At 38.3% G+C, this 20,684-nt stretch overlaps 1 protein-coding gene across 4 annotated transcripts in view; it reads right to left on the bottom strand.

The window, feature by feature from the left end:
• Positions 1-20,684, bottom strand: part of DNM3 (dynamin 3) — a 551,444-nt gene that overhangs the window by 316,112 nt on the left and 214,648 nt on the right. For all 4 annotated transcript variants that reach the window (XM_030302287.1, XM_030302289.1, XM_030302290.1 and 1 more), the window contains exons 11-12: positions 13,754-13,840; positions 7,086-7,156 (exon numbers count right to left, since the gene is read on the bottom strand). In XM_030302287.1, coding sequence (XP_030158147.1) covers positions 7,086-7,156; positions 13,754-13,840 — 158 coding nt within the window. The remainder of the gene's footprint in view (positions 1-7,085; positions 7,157-13,753; positions 13,841-20,684) is intronic.

The raw sequence follows: 20,684 nt of genomic DNA, 5'->3' as shown, positions 1-20,684 counted from the left end.
GCTGGAGTCCTGCCCAACCTTCAAAGTCAATCAGGTACCATTTCTGGATTATGCCTTCTTAGAAGGTTCCAGTTATCTTTCTTCCCCAGGAACTCCGAAAGCTCTTGGTCTGTGCCTGAATTATATAAACAGGACTTCATTATAGGAAGGTCTCTAACTCCCCTCCAACAACTTATGCTCCTTGATGGCTGATGGTGTGTTGCATAGATCTTAGTATCTTTACCTCTCTCACCACTGACATTACCTAGCCCAGTGTTTAGAGTGGTTTCTTATGAAATATTTATGAAATCATAGTTTGATACCAAGGTTATTTTTAACTAGATTATTAATGGTTTTCTGCAACAGGGAATTTAAATAATTTGACAAAGTGTGCCACAGACATGTGCTGCAGCAAGAGTACAGTACACAGTGGTCAGTCTGGCTAGAGCACAGAGCTAGGGAATAGGATAGAGAGAAATAGTGACAATAGAATAGGCTCAAGAGGTAATCAGAAGATAGATTCTACAGGACCTTGGAAACCAAACTAATGAATTTAGACTCTATTCTGAAAATAACAGGGCGACCCAGAAAGAATGATAATGAACAAGACGAGAGGCAGGGAGACTGTTGTAGTAACCCAGGCAAGAGAAGGCTAACTTTAGTACATTAGTGATGATGACAGGAAGAAATAGACAAATTCAAAAGCTATTACAGAGGCAGAATCAAATGGACTTGGTAAAGATGGTGGGAAACAAAGATGAGAAGAAGGAGTAGAGAGATGCTCAGGTTTCTGGTTTGAACAACTGGGAGGTACCATCCACAGAGAGAAAGAACAATGGAGGAGGAGTAAATTCTAAGATCACATGATGAGTTTAATTTAGGAATATTTGGTTGAGGTTTCCATAGGCTATACAAGTAAAGATGCCTAGTATGTAGTAGAATATGGTACACAGTCCAGGAAAAAGCTCTGGAACACAGTTCTAGATTTAGAATCATCAGAAAAAGGTGGTAAATGAAACCATTGTAGTGGGAGGTATCGGTCAGGGATGGTGCAGTGAGAAAAGAAGATCTATTAAAAAATAGTGATAAAAAAAAAACAGTTTTTAAGCCATGATCAGAGGATAAAGAGCTCCAAAATAAAACTGAGAAGGAGTGGCTAGAACAGAAAGGGAAACCAGGAGCCAGTGGAGGGGTACTGAAGCAAAGGGACAGACCTCAACAAGAAATGGTTAAGGTGTAAAATGACTCAGAATTTTCTATTGGATTAACTGTTTGTCTCAGCCAAAAGCAGTCTCAGTAGAGTAGTGTGGTAGAAACAGGACTGCAGTAGGCTGAAAAGTGAAAAAGAAGTGAGAAAGAAAAAAGGGGAGTCGCAGTCAAAGATTGACTCTAAGTCAATCCATAGAGGGTTCAAGTGAATCAAGGAAATGGAGTCCCTCAGAGACACAGATTCCATGGCAAATGTTAGGGTATGCCTCTCCCTGCACCACTATGCTTAGATTGTAGAGGAGACTTGGAATTAGATGAAACTTTAGTAGTAATGATGATAGAAAAAATACTAGTAAAATGGCAACATATGGACTAAAGCAGTTTAAGGGAAAGGCCCATCCTTTACACTCTGGTGACAGAGCATTCAAAGAGTTGACTGCATACTCCTAAAACTTCGGATTTGCTTAGCAGCAGCTAACAAAGTTATCTCCTTCTTCTCTTCCAGTAGCTACCACTGTACCACCACCAACCCACCACCAAAAAAGTATGGCTCACTGATGAAGGACTCAGAGCAATCAGTTGGATTCACCATACTCTAGGACTATACTATCCAATACAGTTGCTGGTAGCCAAATGTGGCTATATAAATCAAAACTTTAATTAATTAAAATTTAATTTAATTTTCATTTTGTTTTATTTCTTCTGTTTTGTGAGCCACATTTAAGCTATGCAATAGATACACGTGCCTGGTGGCTACTGTATTGGACAGCACAGATTATAAAGTATTTCCACCCGTTCAGAAAGTTCTATTGGACAACATCACTCTGGAGTTAAGAAGCTCTTTCAGAATGTTCTTTTACATTATCCCAAGAAGATTATGAACACTTGCTGAGAGTCCCAAGAGTGCAGCTTATCACATGCCAGCCTGGCTCCATCCAATCAGATTGAAGCCAAAAGGAGAAGAAAACTACATGATGTCAATTCCCCCTGCAGGGTATTTAGTGAAGTCATCACAAGCTAAATATTATGCAAGAACACCCTCCAGAACCTGGGGGCTTATCAAAGAAGGATGACTCACTTCTTAAGATCCATTTTTTTTTTAATTTTTTTTCAACGTTTATTTATTTTTGGGACAGAGAGAGACAGAGCATGAATGGGGGAGGGGCAGAGAGAGAGGGAGACACAGAATCGGAAACAGGCTCCAGGCTCCGAGCCATCAGCCCAGAGCCTGACGCGGGGCTCGAACTCACGGACCGCGAGATCATGACCTGGCTGAAGTCGGACACTTAACCGACTGCGCCACCCAGGCGCCCCTCTTAAGATCCATTTTAAGGATGAAGATAAAGTTCAACATAACAGATTTGAGAATGAAAGAGCAAAGTTGAAGTCTGCTTATTTTTAAAATGGTCCTTGAAACAGAATTCATAACTTATTTGAATTGGTGATACTAATGATGCCCTTATGAGTTGTTCAACCCTGTATTTCTACCTGGTACTAGTCCCAGTAAGCAAGCAATTCCTGAATTTGCATAAGAATCAAAAGAACAATCTTGCTACAATACCTAAATTTTGATTCCACAAGCGAGAGAACATTCTCATGTAAGAATAGGAACTAGAAACCCTATTATGATAGAATGCAGTTATGTGTTGGAGGGGAAAAAAAGAACAAAAAAGGAAAAACCCAGATTGCTCTGGAATTTGATGCCAAGGTTCCCATATACCACCTTCAGGAAAATGGCAACAGAGACATTCCAGAGGATCAAGAAAGAGATAAAATGAATATTACAACCAACAGAATTTTCATGGTACTCATGTAACAAGAACTGAAATCTGCACACTATATCATTTCAACCATGAAAAAACAGGTGTTGAGATCTACCCACCCAGCAGATTGAAAAACAAACCTTGGGCTGCTGCTGGTGGCATAGAGATATTACTCTAACGGTCTGTATCTGGAGCCCATTTTTCTCTTAAACCACTGAACTTCATAAGTCTCAGTAACTCAGAAAGGCAAATTGTGCCCATAGAACAAACGAAGAAGAACACAAGAACGTGAAAGTTCACTTCCCAAGGCATTCTGCTAACACGTTTGCTTTTCTACTCAAATATAGCAGGATAACAGAAAATGAGAAGAAGTGAATAAAAGAACAACTGGACTAGCTTTTGCTTTCTTAAATAACAAGAACTAGTATTGTGTAAAAAAAAAAAAAAACAGAATGTAGGGTTGGTTTTTTTTCCAACAGAGAAGAATGATAAGTTAAAATCTTTAAGTCATGAGGAAAGTTGACATTTTCTCCTGAAATATAGGACTTTTAGGTTCAGAAACTATATTACAGTTGAAAGATCAAGCTTTCAGAAATCAGGAAATTCCAAAGCAAGCCTACAGCAGTGCTTACTTGGACACATTACACATGGTACATATTTTACGGTCCACGTTTAACAAATAGCTGGGAGATGAAAAAAAAGTTCCACACATTCAGCAGAGCAGAATAAGGTCTATAGCAGAAGGGAGAAGTTTGAGATGTTCTGAATGCTACTCTGAGAACTAATATTCTGTTAATCTAGTTTTAACAATTTGGTTTTTTTTTAATTTTTAGAACAACAGTCATCCCAGTTGAAAAAAAGTATATGTGTGTGTGTGTAAAATGCTATGTCTATCACCATCCTATAAATCTGAGAGGTGCCCCCCTCTTTTGGCAACTCTCTAAAAATCTCATGAAATAAATGCTTATTTTTCCTCAACTCCAGACCTTAATTTTCTATCTTTGTAACTTAAAAATACTTACATAATTGTCTTCAAATATGGCTTGACTTTTCTTCTTTGATGGAAACAGCATTCCTGCCAACTTTAAAATTTATAGCTACAACCATACTTTTTTAATTTTTAAAAGTACAAAAAAATACCACAACCTCTTAAGTGATTTTGAAATGAACATTTCTTCATATTCATAATTATCCCATGTCACACTGAAATAAACTCCAGCTCAGCATACAAATGGAAAGAACATTTACCTCTGAGTCTCATTTGGAGACAATATCAGCAACTAAAAAAAATTCCAGTAGCAATCATACTCCAGGCATCATAAATTTCATAATAAAGTAAAATGGTACAACTAGTAATCAAATTCCTCTGTGTATCTCTCTCTCTCTCTTGCTCTCCTCCCTCACTCTGTGTGTGTGTGTGTGTGTGTGTGTGTGTGTGTGTGTAACTCTCACTTTTACAGGCTACACCACAGTTTTCAAAAGCACTTTCATATAACTTCAATAATCTGATCTTCCAACAACCCTCAAAGGTACACAAGACAGGGATTACTTATTACTCCATTTGATAGAGCAGTAAACTGAGATACAGAAAGGCTAAACGACTTGCCAAAACCCAAAGCTCACCAGTGACAAACCCTGGGAAAAATATCCAGACTGTTGATACCCAGATCAGTCCCTTAAAAGAAAGTTTAGATGTGTAGTTTAAATTAGATGAAAAATGTGCAAAGTTGCTAGGTTTCTAAAGCAGTTTGAACAATGCTTCTTTTTTCTCCATCATAAATGTTCATAGTCTATGTCACTGCTGGAAAAGTGGGGCAGTCACCTGGATTACAGAGAGACTGCATCAAAAGGCTGAATTTGACAGTATTTACATTTGTAAAACTACATGCCTTTGAAAATCCAGTCCATATAATACTGTATTTGAACAGCTTCTGAGGTAGAAAATACTGAAATTTACTGGAGAAAATAAACACTGGACCATTTATCTTTAAAAATAAATAAAAGAGTAATCTAGGGGGAAATGGTTCCAGAAGACTATAGGGGTGAAATTTAAATCATAGTACTGATTACAAAACTTGTTCAAAAAAACGTGAATCCTTCCAAACTCATTATGATTTTTTTTACGTTTCCTCCTTAAATCAGGTACCACAACAGGGCAGCATTGCAACATCCTTTTCACTTTTAAGTTATGGTGTCAAGTTTACATCTACATCTGCTACATTTTCATAAGAACCTAACTGGCATTTGTAACCAATAAAAATCAATATTAAAGGCAGCATTCTCATTATTTCAAATGACTCAAGGGTTTGCTGTTCTTTTTGATTCCTCAAAGAAGCAAGTGAAGTAAGTGGAGAATGTGTCAGCATAACTTTTTACATGTGTTTCTCTCTACTTTTCAATTATTGGGCAAGCTCCTAAAAACAAAAAAAAAATTATTTTTCTTTTTCTTATATATTTTGCTCCTAGCAACTAGTGTAGAGCTTGGCACAGGCCACATGGAGTTCACAGACTATGCTGGAAACCGGGCAGAAATTCTCAGGTTCCCCCTCCAAGTCCAGGGATAGAGAAGCGTATCAGAGTCTCGATTTCTTCCCACCAGTGATTTCACAGAAGGAATTGAGCAGTACATATGGTGACAGCCACAGGGGTTAAAAGGGAAGGAAACAGGTCTGTGTGAAGCGCCTGTGGAGAAAATACCTATCTCGAAGCTGGAGTTGGTAGTGTGGCTAAAAAGACAACTGACCAAAGGAACATATTAATCACTGTGTTCTAACAACTTTACACACAGGTCACGGACAGAAAATAGTTGAGAAAAACTAATCTACCACACAATGGATGCAAAATATACATAAACCCTTGGTTAAGCCATCACAAGGACAGCCAAGTTTAGAATGAGACAATTGTCTGTTGGATAATTTGGCCTTTGCTCCCTAAAACATGTCTATAAATTATTCCTCAGGCCAATGTTTAGTTTACATCACATAATCTACATAGCGTTGCTTCTAAGTCAGTGTAATTAAATAAATTTGTTTTACATTCTGCTGTGTTGTATTTCTTATTTGTCCTTATTCTTAAATATATGGTTCAAGTAACAGTACATAGGCCCCTTTGCCTTATATTTTATATAAAATAGACGTTTTATGTACCTGAAGTTGGAACCCTGTACATGCCCCAAATATATTTTAGAGTTAGAATCAAAATTCCTTAAAAGCAAAGAAAAACTTGTTCCACTAAAGGGCAGGAAAAATGGTGAATTCAGGGTCTTGAAAATGTCACACACAAGGGGCGCCTGGGTGGCGCAGTCGGTTAAGCGTCCGACTTCAGCCAGGTCACGATCTCGCGGTCCGGGAGTTCGAGCCCCGCGTCAGGCTCTGGGCTGATGGCTCGGAGCCTGGAGCCTGTTTCCAATTCTGTGTCTCCCTCTCTCTCTGCCCCTCCCCTGTTCATGCTCTGTCTCTCTCTGTCCCCAAAATAAATAAACGTTGAGAAAAAAAAAGTTTAAAAAAGAAAATGTCACATGATGAATAACCAACCCTGAATAACAAAGGATATCTACATGACAGTATCTGTGAAAACAGCAATAGAATATTAGAATATAATAGAATACATGTATGATAGAATAGCAATATATAGACAAGTTTATATAGTGTACACAGTTTGTAGAAAAGAGAATGTTCATCTAAAAAGATTCCATCTAAGTTTACAAAGGAGAGTTTAAAAAAAAATAGGCCTCTGTATTCTGAATTAGAGATGATAAAATAGCTTGTATCCTGTGAATTGCATTTGATGTTTCAAATTTATGTGAGAAAGTGTTCCCAAACATATTTTAAATGTGCATCTGTTACTGCTTATCTATGAGAGTTCAAGTACAAACTGCAGATCACCATCCAAAAACAATGAATATCTAAGACACATATGACTTCACATGCTGCACAATGAAGGAGCCAACTACTTTATCGAGAAAACATGGCCTCATGGCCATGAGGCTCAGACCTCCTACGTGGTTGACTCAGAGTTAATACTGACACAGAATGTGCTCTCAAAAAGAGATATGGTTGTAGTAGGAAACTCACAATGTGTATTCTAGACAAACCATCAGGAGGAAAGCATGTGGCAATCAACTGTTTTACGTACTTTGCAAATCCAATGAAATCTTCGTGGTTGGTGTTGATGTAAGAGACTTGGATGTCAATCAGTAGCAGTACCTATAAGTTAAAGAGAAACCCTTCAGTGAAAACTGATCGTAAATATTCTCAAACACAAAACTGAGTAATTGCCTACAAATTATTTATCTTTATTTAATTCTTTTTTTTTTTAATTTTTTTTTCAACGTTTTTATTTATTTTTGGGACAGAGAGAGACAGAGCATGAACGGGGGAGGGGCAGAGAGAGAGGGAGACACAGAATCGAAACAGGCTCCAGGCTCCGAGCCATCCGCCCAGAGCCTGACGCGGGGCTCGAACTCACGGACCGCGAGATCGTGACCTGGCTGAAGTCGGACGCTTAACCGACTGCGCCACCCAGGCGCCCCTCTTTATTTAATTCTTAAAAGGATGCTTCAGTTAAAATGAGAAGTTGCATTAATTTTTTTTCATTAGACTCACAATTTTTACTCTAAATTCAGAAATTAAAAGTCTACATGAAAAGTCTGAGTCCCACATGAAGACAACATGTTTATAGTTTATAGGCATGGACTCTGCTAATTTAACACAGAATGCAGGATTATTCTAGTCCTCTAAAATGTAGGCATAATGTTCAAAATAAGGATACATGTGTACCAATGACGGGCTGCTCAGAGCTTCCTGTTCCTGTAGGCACTATATATTAGCCATGAAATAACAATATTATCTCTTGTTTTTCCTCTTCTCTTCTACCTCTTTAAGCTCCTTCTAGGCAAGCAGGAGTAACATCTCATCAACCAATTCAAAAAGACAATATACAAATAAATAGAAAACTTCCTCAAGATCAACAGGCCTGGTTATCAAAGCAAAACTTCAGTCAGGTCTCTGCTAAAAGATCACTTCATTAGAGGGATCCTCCCTACTATCTAAACTAGCACTCTGGGGGCGCCTGGGTGGCTCAGTCGGCCTGACTTGGGCTCAGGTGATGATTTTGCAGTTGATGAGTTCAAGCCCCATGTCGGGCTCTGTGTTGGCAGCTCAGAGCCTGGAGCCTGCTCCAGATTCTGTGTCTCCCTCTTTCTCCAGCTCCCCTGCTCATGCTTCTTCTGTCTCTCTCAAAAATAAATAAACATTTAAAAAAATTAAAAATAAATAAACCAGCACTCTGTTTGTACCTTATTATACCGCCTTATTTTCCTTTGTAGCACTACCGCTAGCTGACATAGTAAGTTTTTACTTATTCAGTATACAGACCCCATCTGCTGTATCCATGCTCTATCCCCAGTGCCTTGAACTTCATGGACATTCAATCAAGATTTGTCAAGGAATGAACTGAATGCATGTTCCCATAAACATGAAACATGAAAATGTTCTAATCATGAGATACTTAGAAACTTTAAGTCAGAGGTTTGGAAAGTCCCTCTGTAGAAAATATTCTTCAATAGGAGATAAGAGAGGGTAGAGCAACCAACCAGACACTGTGAGAGAGTTTTATCCCAGAGATACTCAAAACTGAGTTCCCCTTCCTAAGTTTCCTTTTGTTCTCCCAACTGTGTGTCCCTTCTCTTTCTAGAATGCTTGTTTTGTTTTTTTGTTTTTTTTTTTTTCCAACGTTTATTTATTTTTGGGACAGAGAGAGACAGAGCATGAACGGGGGAGGGGCAGAGAGAGAGGGAGACACAGAATCGGAAACAGGCTCCAGGCTCCGAGCCATCAGCCCAGAGCCTGACGCGGGGCTCGAACTCCCGGACCGCGAGATCGTGACCTGGCTGAAGTCGGACGCTTAATCGACTGTGCCACCCAGGCGCCCCTCTAGAATGCTTGTTAATAGGAAGAAAAAAAAAAAATCCAGAAACCCTGCCTACATACCTCCAGAGCTCTGCACCTTGACTTTGTTGAACGAACTTTTGATAAACATGATGATCATGTTCATGCTGCCTCCCTTCAATGGAGATGAATTTGAATGCATCAGAGCCCTCAGGATAACAGTTCACTGACCAGGTCTATGTAATGTTCCCCAGAGGGTACTTCCTCAGGAAAGGCTTACCAGATCCTCACCCTATACGCTCACCCCAAACCAGGTTAGATCATGCTAATACTGTCATATAGACTATATATTGTATTATATTTTGTATGTATATTGCACCTTATACTTTTTATTTGTGGTATATACCACAAATGTAATTAATTCTTTGTGTATATTTTGTTTGATGTTTTGCTTCCTCGCAAGACTGTAAGTAAGCTCAGGGTGCCCGGGTGGCTCAGCTGTTTCAGTGTCCGACTCTTGATATCGGCTGAGCTCATGATCTCGCAGTCATGGAACTGAGCCCTGCGTCAGGCTCCACGTTGGGAGTGGGGCCTGTTTAGGATTCTCTCTCTGCCTCTCTCTCTGCCCCTCCCCTGCTCTCTTTCTCAAAATAAATAAACATTTTTTAAAAAGACTGTAAGTAAGCTCCATGGAAGCAGGAGTTATATTTGTCTTGTTCACCTCTTATCCCCAGAACGTAGCATGATACACGTAGTAGGTGCCCAGTAAATATTTGTGGCTATAAATTGATAACTGTCTACCAGCCTTGAATAAGACTTTGCTTTAAAGGGAGCAATTTATTACCACATAATCAGTAAATGGCCGCTTACTGTTGTCTCTCTGTCACTACCCAATGCTATGGGCTCTGAGGGTTTGCTTTTATGGCTAATCTCAGCTGGTCGTCTTGCTGTGAATCCCAAGGGGACCTGGCCAAAAAAAATTAATGCATCACCCAAATCCATCCTTACTACCAAATATAAAGTCACGGTACAGGCACTATTAGGTCAGTAACGTCATACTTTTATGAAAAAGTTTCGTATCCTCAGATACAGTTTCATTTCTTGTCCTAATGAACAAAACTCTAGAGTTAGGAGGGGTCATCATTATTACTTTGTCTGTGGTATTGCCTCTATTCTCCCGACAATAAAGCCAGATTCTGTTAAATGTTATACTCCCAAATCCATTTGGCCAGGAGTTTGCATCAATAAACCATAATGTTTAAGCACAAATAAATTGTTGCCACCATAAAGAGCAAAATATCTACATAATTCTCAGCATTGCCAAAGGTTGTCACGAATATCTTGGCCGTTCATGCACATTAACTTGGACTGCAGTATAGGAAAAAAGTGGGAAAAAAAATAAAAACTATGGCTGCTCTCATTCATATTCCTGGAAACTGGGAGTCTGTGTTCATCCTAGGAAAAGAGCCAGGTCGCATGTGGGGGATGAAAAGGAAAATAGTACATTTTTTTCTCATTTTTTCACTTTCTCAGAGTTTCTCACTGCCTTTTTACCCACAGTTATTGAATATTTAGTTAAAGAAAAAGTAAAGCTACCCCTGCTAGCAATAATCACCCACAAAGTCAGTCCCTTTAACATGCAATTACATGTGTGGAAGCACCTGGAATGATAGCAGGCACACATTTTAAAAAACCTATGTCTTAGAAAAAAGCTCACAGATTTATGGTTGTCTATATGTTTAATATTGAAGAATTCCCCCCACCCCCCACAAGGCTTCCAGAGCAGAGGTCAGTAATAATTTCTTAAAAACTTTTAAAACCTGGGGCTCCTGGGTGGCTCAGTCAGTTTAGCAACTGACTTTGACTCAGGTCATGATCTCAACCGCTTGTGGGTTTGAGCCCTGCACTGGGCTCTGTGCTGACAACTCAGAGCCTGGAGCCTGTTTCGGATTCTGTGTCTCCCTCTCTCTCTGCCCCTCTTCCACCTCCCTCCCTCTCTCTCTCTCTATAAGAATAAAAAAAAAAAAAATTAAAATTAAAAAATTTTTTTTAACTAAAAAATAACTACAAGAATACCTCAAAGCATTTCTGGTACAAAGGCCTGGGAAAATGGGTCACTCTCTGGCCAGCTACTTTGGAAGCATCATACAACCCAAAGCAGCACGGAGTTCGGAACTCAAACCTGAGATCTATGCAAACTGCTACCTTCACATGTCCAAGAACATGAATGTTTTCACCGCACAGGTCGTACTGTAGGTGCCAAGCACCAGCTTCTTCAAGTGGTTGGCTGATGAACTGTCAGACTAGGACACCTGAGATGGCCACTTAGTAGAGACGCCTGCTCCATCCCTTATCTCCCACTTGGGGAATGAAGTGATCACTACATCAGAGTTGCAGGTGAAAGACAATTTCTCTTAAAATCAGAAAAACGCAATTCTTTCTCACAGATACTAGGTACCACAGCTCTGTAGGAAAAACAATGAAAACAACTAAAACTAATGAAGAACTCAGAACTGCATTTGGATGCTTAATTTCATCCTCATAAAATTCCTATGAGTTAACTACCATTATTATCTCACTTTAAGATGAGGAAACTGAAGTATATGATGTCAAGCACCTTATTATTTGCACAGAAAATAATGGCAGAGGTGGAATTTGGACTCAGGCAGTCTGAACCTGAAGCCCACAATCTTAACAACAGTGCTAAGTTTGATTACATTGTTTCAGTAAAGCAAAACTCTGAAACAGGAAACATGAAGCTAACAACTGCTTAGATAGGAAAACAAAGGTAATTAAGATAATAATTGTACTACTTCAATATTGTTTTTACATAGGATCCCTAAGAGTTAAGTAGGATAATATTATCCTTTGAATTTTATAAAATATGGACACTAAATTAAAATTGTTATCTTATTGACTTAAGGTCAGGAGTACAGTTGATACTAGAACTTCAGTTTTCTTGGTCCAACTGCAGCCATGACATTAGATGTGTGGGGGAACTTCTGGTGTCAGGATTTTATATCTGGCCCCAGGCTTGATTTCACTGGCTCATGAGTTAACATTGATTGTTTATCTCCACTAAGTCAGAAAGCCTATTTTCTCCTCTTTTTGGCTACTGTAGCTATCCAAGGGTGTGGAAGCTGGAAAACAAGGGAAAACTATGAATAATGGTTAATTGACTCTCAAAGCACAACGATAAAAAGTAGTAGCAATGAATCCCACAGCTCAAGCTGATAGTCAAGTTTTACTGAGTCACAAATATCCCAACCTACTGGGCCTCCATCCTGTCTCTTCACTTTCTCCTTCCACCCTCCCCACCCCACCCCACCCCACCCCACCCCTACACGCACCCTCTGTGGCAGTTTGCCTGTGTCTCTCTCCCTGTGGTTTATCTCTCTCTTCTATTTTGCCTTCTCCTTTTTCCCTGGCTTTCCCTCTCCGCCTTTCCAAAATCTTGGAATTCTAAGAGGCACAAAATCTTGGAATTCTAACTTAGAGAGACTTCTGAGATGACATAGACCAACATCCCAAAGCTGTACATGAGAAAACAACAGTCCTGAGAAGTGATTTCCACAAGAACATGCTGTTATTTTGTAGAGAACACATGGCCTGAGTCCAGTGTCCTCTACATGCTGTCACAGCTGTGTCCTGGAATTGAAGAGCATTTGAAAACCTTCATGCTTCCCATTATAACATTTTTGTAAATAACTAAGAATAAAATCCACCTAAATTTAAGAAGCTTTTACTATTTACACACAGTCCTTAGCTTTTTCTAATGAATTACCTTCGCATAAAATAACCTTTTGAATTAAAAGAGCTAAATAGGATTAGAAGATAATTTTAAGGTCACTCCTTACAAGCCATATATATATATATTCACTAAATAGAAATGTTTAAAAGAGCTGTTTTTTTTCAATGTTTATTTTTGAGAGAGAGAGAGAGATACACACACAGTGAGAGCGGGAGAGGGGCAGAGAGAGAGAGACAGACAGAGGGAGACAGAATCGGAGGCAGGCTCCAGGCTCTGAGCTGTCAGCACAGAGCCCAACGTGGGGCTCGAACCCATGTCATGACCTGAGCCGAAGTCAGATGCTTAACTGACTGAGCCGCCCAGGTGCCCTAAAAGAACTGTTCTTAAACATTTTTTTCTCTAATTATTTTTATGAAAATGAATGTAGATGAAGGTATACTGAAACTAGCACAGTTTAAACTTGTTGAAGAAGTGACAATGAGAATAATCTTTCTGGAAAGCAATCTGGCAATATGTATCAAAAAAAAATCTTAAAACCCTCTGTATATCTGTCAACCTAATTATTTCACAGGATTCTGAGATTAAATAATAAAGACATTCATCACAAAATTGCTTGGGATAGCAGCAATAAGACAAACAAACTGTTTAAACAGTTAGATACTTAAGTATCTAATCACAGGTTCCATGGATAAGTTGATGAATAGCTTTCTCCATTCACCTAGGGGGAAAAAACTGACATTCTTCATGACATTTTAGGAATTTATGAATATCCTGATACCTATCTGTCGGCCCATTAAAAGCTAAGAACCTCTGCTTAAAGAAAACATGTGGAATGTTTCTGGATTATTGGCTTTCAGAGTGGAGTGTATACATGCCAGGGGTGCACATGACAATCCATGGGGCACCGAGAGTAAAAGTAATTCCTATTACTGTTTTCTAAACGTCATCCTTCAAAGCTTTTACACTCGTTTATATTCTCAACATACACAAGATGTTAGTATAGCAACACATGTATAAAATTCATAAATAAGTAAAAATAAACATATGTGGTTTTGTTCTTTCTTGCCATTCAGAGAAAGGCCAACTGTTGGAGACCACCAGACAGCCTTGGAGAACTTCCACTTCTGACAAAGACCCTGCTCAACAAGGAAGCCTCCCCTCACCTGGTCCTTTGTCTTCCCTTCTCGCTCGCGAATATGGTTGGCAACAATCCTTTCTGTTTCCTCGCAGAGTCTGGGGAAGTTTGCCAGCTGTTAAGAGAAACATCTGAGTTAATACACAAAAAGTTATACTGCAAAAAAAGAAGCAAAGATATGTTATCTTATAGAAGGTACATATTGCAAATCTAGAAGCGAAAGTAAAATATCCTAAAGAAGAATGGCAGAGTGACAGAAAGGGCTCCACAAACAATAATCAAAATAACTACATTATCTGATAGGAAACACTTCAAAACCAGTAGAGAAATTCCCTGCAAAAACAAAAACAGAAATCCAAATACCATCTAGTATTATGCTCTACAGAGTTGGCACTTAATAAAGTTCAAAGATAAAGAAGATAGAAATGAGGATGAAAAAGAGAACAATGACTCACATTTAGAGAGTACTTACCATGTTCTAGGCTGTGTGCTTAACACCTCATGAGTTATCTCATTCAAAATCCACAACAATCATAAAAGATAGATTTTATTATTAATTCCATTATATAGAGGATGAAAATGAAGCATAGAGAAGTTAAGCAACTTGCCCAAAAGTAAACAGCTCAGAATTGGTGGGCCTAGAATTCCAACCCAAGCCCTTGGGACTCCAGAGCCCATTGTCCTGTCCACTACTCTTTGAGAATGATTTATTCCATGAACCACAGAGGTCAATTTTTTTAAGTTTTAATTTATTTATCCTGAGAGAGAGAGAGAGTACACATGTGCGTGTGCACTTGAGTGGGAAGGGGCAGAGAGAGAGGGAGAGAGAGAATCCCAAGCAGGCTGCACGCTTTCAGAGCAGAGTCCGATGACAGGGGGCTTGATCTCACCAACTGTGAGATCATGACCTGAGCTGAAATCAAGAGTTGGACACTCAACTGATTGAGTCACCAGGCACCCTGACATAATTTTTTTAATTCTTCCCTAACAGATATGTTTGCATGTACATACTTTTTGGCAAAACTATAGAAATAATACATTTCAATCACTTATCCCATCTAAATTATGCAGGTAATTGTCAAAAATTTAATTTGCAAAAAGGAATGAATTAATCATAGTTGTTTTCAATGTAAGAAAGAAGAAGAATGGGATTCTACGAGAATATTCAAAGAGGCCTAATCCAGAAGGACTTGGGTAAAGTTGTGTAGAACAGTTGTGGGGGAAATGAAGCTTTCCACGCCCCAGAACAGTGTGAAGGCAATGCGGGACAGGGACAATGAATGGTAAAAGAAGTAAAGAAAGATCAGAGCAGAGAGTGAGGAGGATGGTCTTATGGTGAAAGTAGAAAGGTAAACAGAGGTCAGATCAGAAGGATCCTTGCAGACCTGCAATGAATTTTGTCTCCTGAAGCAATTTAGATGAGAAATGCTGGTGACGTGTACTGGGATAGCAGAAATAGAATGGAGAAAAGTGTGCAAATTCATGGCTTATGACAGGCAAATGCTAATTCAATGATCATTTAAAGCACCTGAAAATAATAATAATATCCCACAAAATAGGCAAAGGACATGATTTTATTAAAAAAGAAATTTAATGATCAATAGCAAAAGAAAAATATTAAACTGCATAAATGATCCAAGTAATGCAAAGAAAGATAATAACTCTCATGTTGTCAAATGGTTCTAATTATTTTTATGAGACTTAGTCTAGATGAAGGTATACTGAAACTAGCAGTTTAAACTTGCTGAAAAAGCGACAATGAGAATAATCTTTCTGGAAAGCAATTTGGCAATATGTATCAAAAAAAATCTTAAAACCCTCTGTTTATCTGTCAACCTAATTATTTCACAGGATTCTGAGATAAAATAATAAGGACATTCATCACAGCATTGCTTGGGATAGCAACAATAAGATAAACAAATAAAACTATTTAAACCACCTAAATATGTAATGATATTAAATAAGGTAGATCCACTAATGGGATATAATTACCTGTTCAAATAATATCCATTACCTAATTTTTTCATTCTATCTAATTTCTAAATAATATCTAAAAACATGGTAAAGTGTTTATGACAGTAAGTGAAGAAAATCAGACCACATATATATAAATGTGATTACACATAAGCATACACACATATACACGTAGTCATAGGCCACCATATACCCTTGATATCCTTCAAGGATACAATCCAAGATCTTACAAATCTCAAAATTCTTGGGTAATATTGTAGCACCTAACATGTCTCCTAATTTTTAAGCAGTTGGAACTAAACCTCCCTGAAATATAGCTGCCCCATGGTCAAACAAGGTCACTGTACACAGCAACTTTATAGCATGCATGATGCACATTAGTGTCTTAGCTAAACAACAAACTGTAATTCTTCATGGAACCATCATAATCACAAATCATACATAAATATTCAACCTCTAAGGCTGCAAGTCTACTGTCCACACACAGAAAAAGGTCTATAGAAATACTACAAAATGTTAATAGGAATAATCTCTTGGAATCATGGGTTATGCATAATTTCCATTTTTTTCTATCTACATCTCTACCTTCTCCAAATTTTTCTACAGTGACCATAGAGCATAGCATCATAATGAAAGCATAGAGACCTGGCTGCCTCGTTACTTTCAAAATTCACAGCCCAGTGTCTCTTCAGGAGATCACCAAACCATTACTCCCTTTTTGAAATCCTTAGCTGAATCCTGAGATGTATGGCTCATTTGGGGGATTATTTCATGAATAATTGAAGGCACAAATGAAACTTCCACTTCAAGTTTTGGAGACATTCCCCAGGAAAAGTCTATTATCCCAGCAGCCCTTTTATACTCTGAGAATATTGTAAGTTATTTTTTGTGAATCCTGTAAAAAGTTTTAAGCAGAGAAGAGATAGCTGATCAACACCAGTCGTTCTTCTTCACTAGTGCAAACCCGGTGGTATATGTGACAGTCACCACTAGCCTGTCCTAGGCCACCAGAGCAACTGTTTCTCCTCTGCACTCAGAGCATCCCAAGCTAACGGCACACCTTTGCTTTTTGACAACAGCTGCACAAATATAGAATTGTCCTCCTGCAGAAAAGCGACAACACAAGGAATAGTGGTCTACTGAGAAGGAAAGTCAAGCCTCTAACAGCATTTAGAAAATGGATGACAGCAGAAGGTTATTTTTAAAACACCAAGGAATGGCACTATAAATTTTTTTTTTCAGAAACAAAATACTTGATAGCTGAAGGTTCCCAAGCTAGTATGCAGCCATCATTAAAGTCTTGAGAAAGGCCAAAATGACAAGAGTACTCCAAGAAGCAGAAACATCTAAGAACCCTCCCACTACTGGCCTTGTGGGGAGGATTGATTTTTTATGTGTGTGTATCTCCTGATCTTTCCAAACTTACTACCCATGGGCTTAACTTCACCAGGAAAGGAGCCCACCAGAGCCATAATTTGGTACCTACAACTGAGACAACTGGAAGTAAATGAGCCTAATTTCTAAGTGGAAGAAAAGGGAAAGAGAACACACTGTAAGAACCGCCCCCATGGAGGCAAAGGAGGAGAAATATTGAAGGAGACACTAAGCAGTGTAGGACCTAGACATGGCTGGAAGGCAGTAATGAAGCTGGTATGGTTTCTATCTAGCTGGTTGATCTGGAAAGACTGTAGGAGTATAAAAATCAAAATGTTGGCTTGAATTGCTGGCTCTCAAATATAATACTCCAGTCCCAATTCTTCTCATAATATATGGAGGAAGAAGTTAAAAAAAAAAGTCCCACTCATATTCTGAATCATTTCTGATTTCTGATCAGGCTTTCTGCCACTCATTTCATTAGCTCATTCAATGGCAGTTCCTGCTCAGTTTGCATAACCTTTTCTTTGTTTTAAAAAATACTTCACTCTGATTGCCCAGTTCAGTTCCTCACCTCTCTTCTAGGTCTCTTATTTAAGGCACAATGTTTCCTCAACCATATTAACCATTATAATTTCCTATCTCTTTTGCTCTGAATGCCAAATTGAAAGCTTGCATTTATAAGACTATATTTACTTTGTCAAATCATCAAAGTTGTAATTATGTATGCCAAAATAATATTGATTTAGAGGATACCATTTTTATGCATTTACTCCCCTATTAACTACTTAAATATTCTAGAAATTGATTAATACAGAATCAAGGAATTAAAGCTTTGCTATTGATTATATTAATTTTATATTCCTGAATTTATTTCACATCAGTCATTCATTTAACAAAGATTCATTGGGCAACTGCCATAAGCCAGCTCGACACTCAGTTTTTGTCAAACTACCTGATGTTAAAAACAGTCTGGAGTGGCAGGTTGACTACAAAGATATATTGTCACACCAGAGAGAAATATTTTATAAAAATCAAGAGAAAACACATGAAAAATAAATGGCTAAACCTGCTCAGAGAAGACCTCAGAGGATCTGATGCTTAAAATCAAAACAATGAAACTTCCAGACAGAGCAGGACATTAATCAAATGACAAATTATTTCTAAACAGCTTACTGTTTTGTTATTTTTAAATGTTTATTTATTTTTGAGAGAGAGAGAGAGAGAAAGAGACAGAGTTTGAACAGGGGAGGGGCAGACAGAGAGGGAGACATAGAATCTGAAGCAGGCTCCAGGCTCCGAGCTGTCAGCACAGAGCTCAACGTGGGGCTCAAACCCACACACTGCGAGATCATGACCTGAGCCGACGTTGGACGCTCAACCCACTGAGTCACCCAGGTGCCCCTAAACAGCTTATTGTTAAAATTACACTGAATAATCTTAAGTAATAAGGAATATCCAATGTGGAAACAATGCAGTATATATGAAGTAATTCTGAGAGAAAATTTTAGTTATGGTCTGAGAGAAAATAGCATCATATATTTTTTAATACAAAACATGTTTTAATAAAATTCAATATTTTAAGTGTTACTTATGCAGCATTTAATTATTTTGGTGGCATTTCAATATAAAATTTGCTTTTAAGCATGGACCACATTTTTCCCCTAAAGGAAAAAATATTACTTGAATGGCCTTTCTATGCAATAAAAGTTACACACTTATAAAATTTACTAACAATTGATTAATCAGACCATGAGAGCCATGCTATTAGGTTTCTCTTGGAACAGACACAGGATGAGGCAAGATTTCTACACCATCAAGAGTAACTAGTTTGCTGCCTTAAGCAAAGACTCAGGTTATTAGGTAACCATCTGTTCATAGTTCCATACCAAACACAAACGGAGAAAATAAACTAAAGACCAGATCAATTTTTTTTTAATGCACATGACTTGAGTTGATTGGTTTGGCTAACCTAAAGGTATGGACTCTGTTTTGATACAAAAGCTATAAACCTTCCAATGTTGGCCACTGAGTAACAGTAATGATTTTACTGCTTATGAAAGCATATAATAATTTTATTCCATTTCTGTGAATTAAAACCTGCCCCCAAGTCCCTAGAAATCCTTTATTTGTTTATAGCATAACACTGGATTCATTCAGGAAAGGAGAAAGTATTTATTTATTATTATGAAATAAGACATTTATTATGACAAAAGGTAAAACAGAAGCAGTAACATCTGCAAAGGTGAGAAACAATTCTAGTACAGAGGTCAAGAGATTGCACAAGTGTAAATGGGAAAATTTTTTTATCAAGTGTTCTGTATTTTAGAAGTGGCACATGGGAAGTCTTAGAAGACCTAAGTAAAGTTGTTAGAAGGGGAAGGGAGCCAGGTCCCATTGAGGTGGCCTTGGGTAAAGTGGTCAGAGAAAAAGAAATGCTGCTGGCCCTCCTCCTCCAAGTGGGCAAATCCCAAATCTCTACACCTCAGATACTTTCTACAATTGGTGCATATGTGATAGAAGAATATATAAGTTATACTGGTATGTTCTCACCATAACATTTCATCTAAGCAGAGAAATGAGAACATCAATGTTAGCAAATGCTGAAGAATAAAAACAAAAGTCCAACCTTGAGTGAAATAAGGCTGAAAGATAATCAGAAGAGAGAGCCTCACGAAGTAATTCAGAGCACACCCAAACAGGAGCCCAGGGTGGGGCTGACACTGTCCCCAAACAACACCTGAAGATAATCAGATTTCCTTTCTTTCCAAGTTTATCTCTGGTAGACGTATTAATGAACAGCTTAAAAAGAAAAATCAGGGTGCCTGGGTGGCTCACTCACTTGAGCATCTGACTCTTGATTTCGGCTCAGGTCATGATCCCGGGTCATGGGATCGAGCCCCAGGTCACGCTCTGTGCTGAACATGGAGCCCATTTAAGATTCTCTCTCTCTCTCCCTCTGCCCTTCTCCCCCACTCATGCTCTTTCTCTCTCTCTCTCTAAAGTAAAAAGAAAAGGGAAAAACAGAAAAATCAAGGGGAAAAGCAGAAGCCAGGGCAAATTATAAATTAAGAATTAATTATAAAGATCATAAATTCTTTAGCGAATTATGAGATGAAAAGGTGAAATTCCTGGAATATTATTCAGCCATTCAAAAGAGAGAAATCCTATCATTTGTGACAAGTTAGATGGACCTTGAGGGCAGGGGCTAAGCAAAATAAGTCATACAGAATCTGCATGATCACACTCATGGAATCTTGTAGAATCTAAAAAGCAATAATAACAACCAAGCTCATAGATACTGAGAACAGATTGGTGGTTGCCAGGAGCAAGGAGCGGGCAAAATGGGTGAGAGTGTTCAAAAGGTACAAACTTATCATTAAAAAATAAATAAATCCTGGGGATGTAATGTACAGCATGGTGACTATAGTTAATAATACTGTATGCATATTCGCAAATTGCTAAGAGAATAGATCTTTAAAGTTCTCATCACAAGAAAAAACTTTTTAATACTATGTGTGGTGATGGCTGTTGACTAGACCCAATGAGGTGATCATTTCACAGTGTATACAATATTGAATCATTATGTTATATACTGGGAACTAACAAAA

Source organism: Lynx canadensis, chromosome F1 (genome assembly GCF_007474595.2).
Source record: "Lynx canadensis isolate LIC74 chromosome F1, mLynCan4.pri.v2, whole genome shotgun sequence".
Classification (NCBI taxonomy): domain Eukaryota; kingdom Metazoa; phylum Chordata; class Mammalia; order Carnivora; family Felidae; genus Lynx; species Lynx canadensis.
This window is presented reverse-complemented; position numbering and strand designations above follow the sequence as displayed.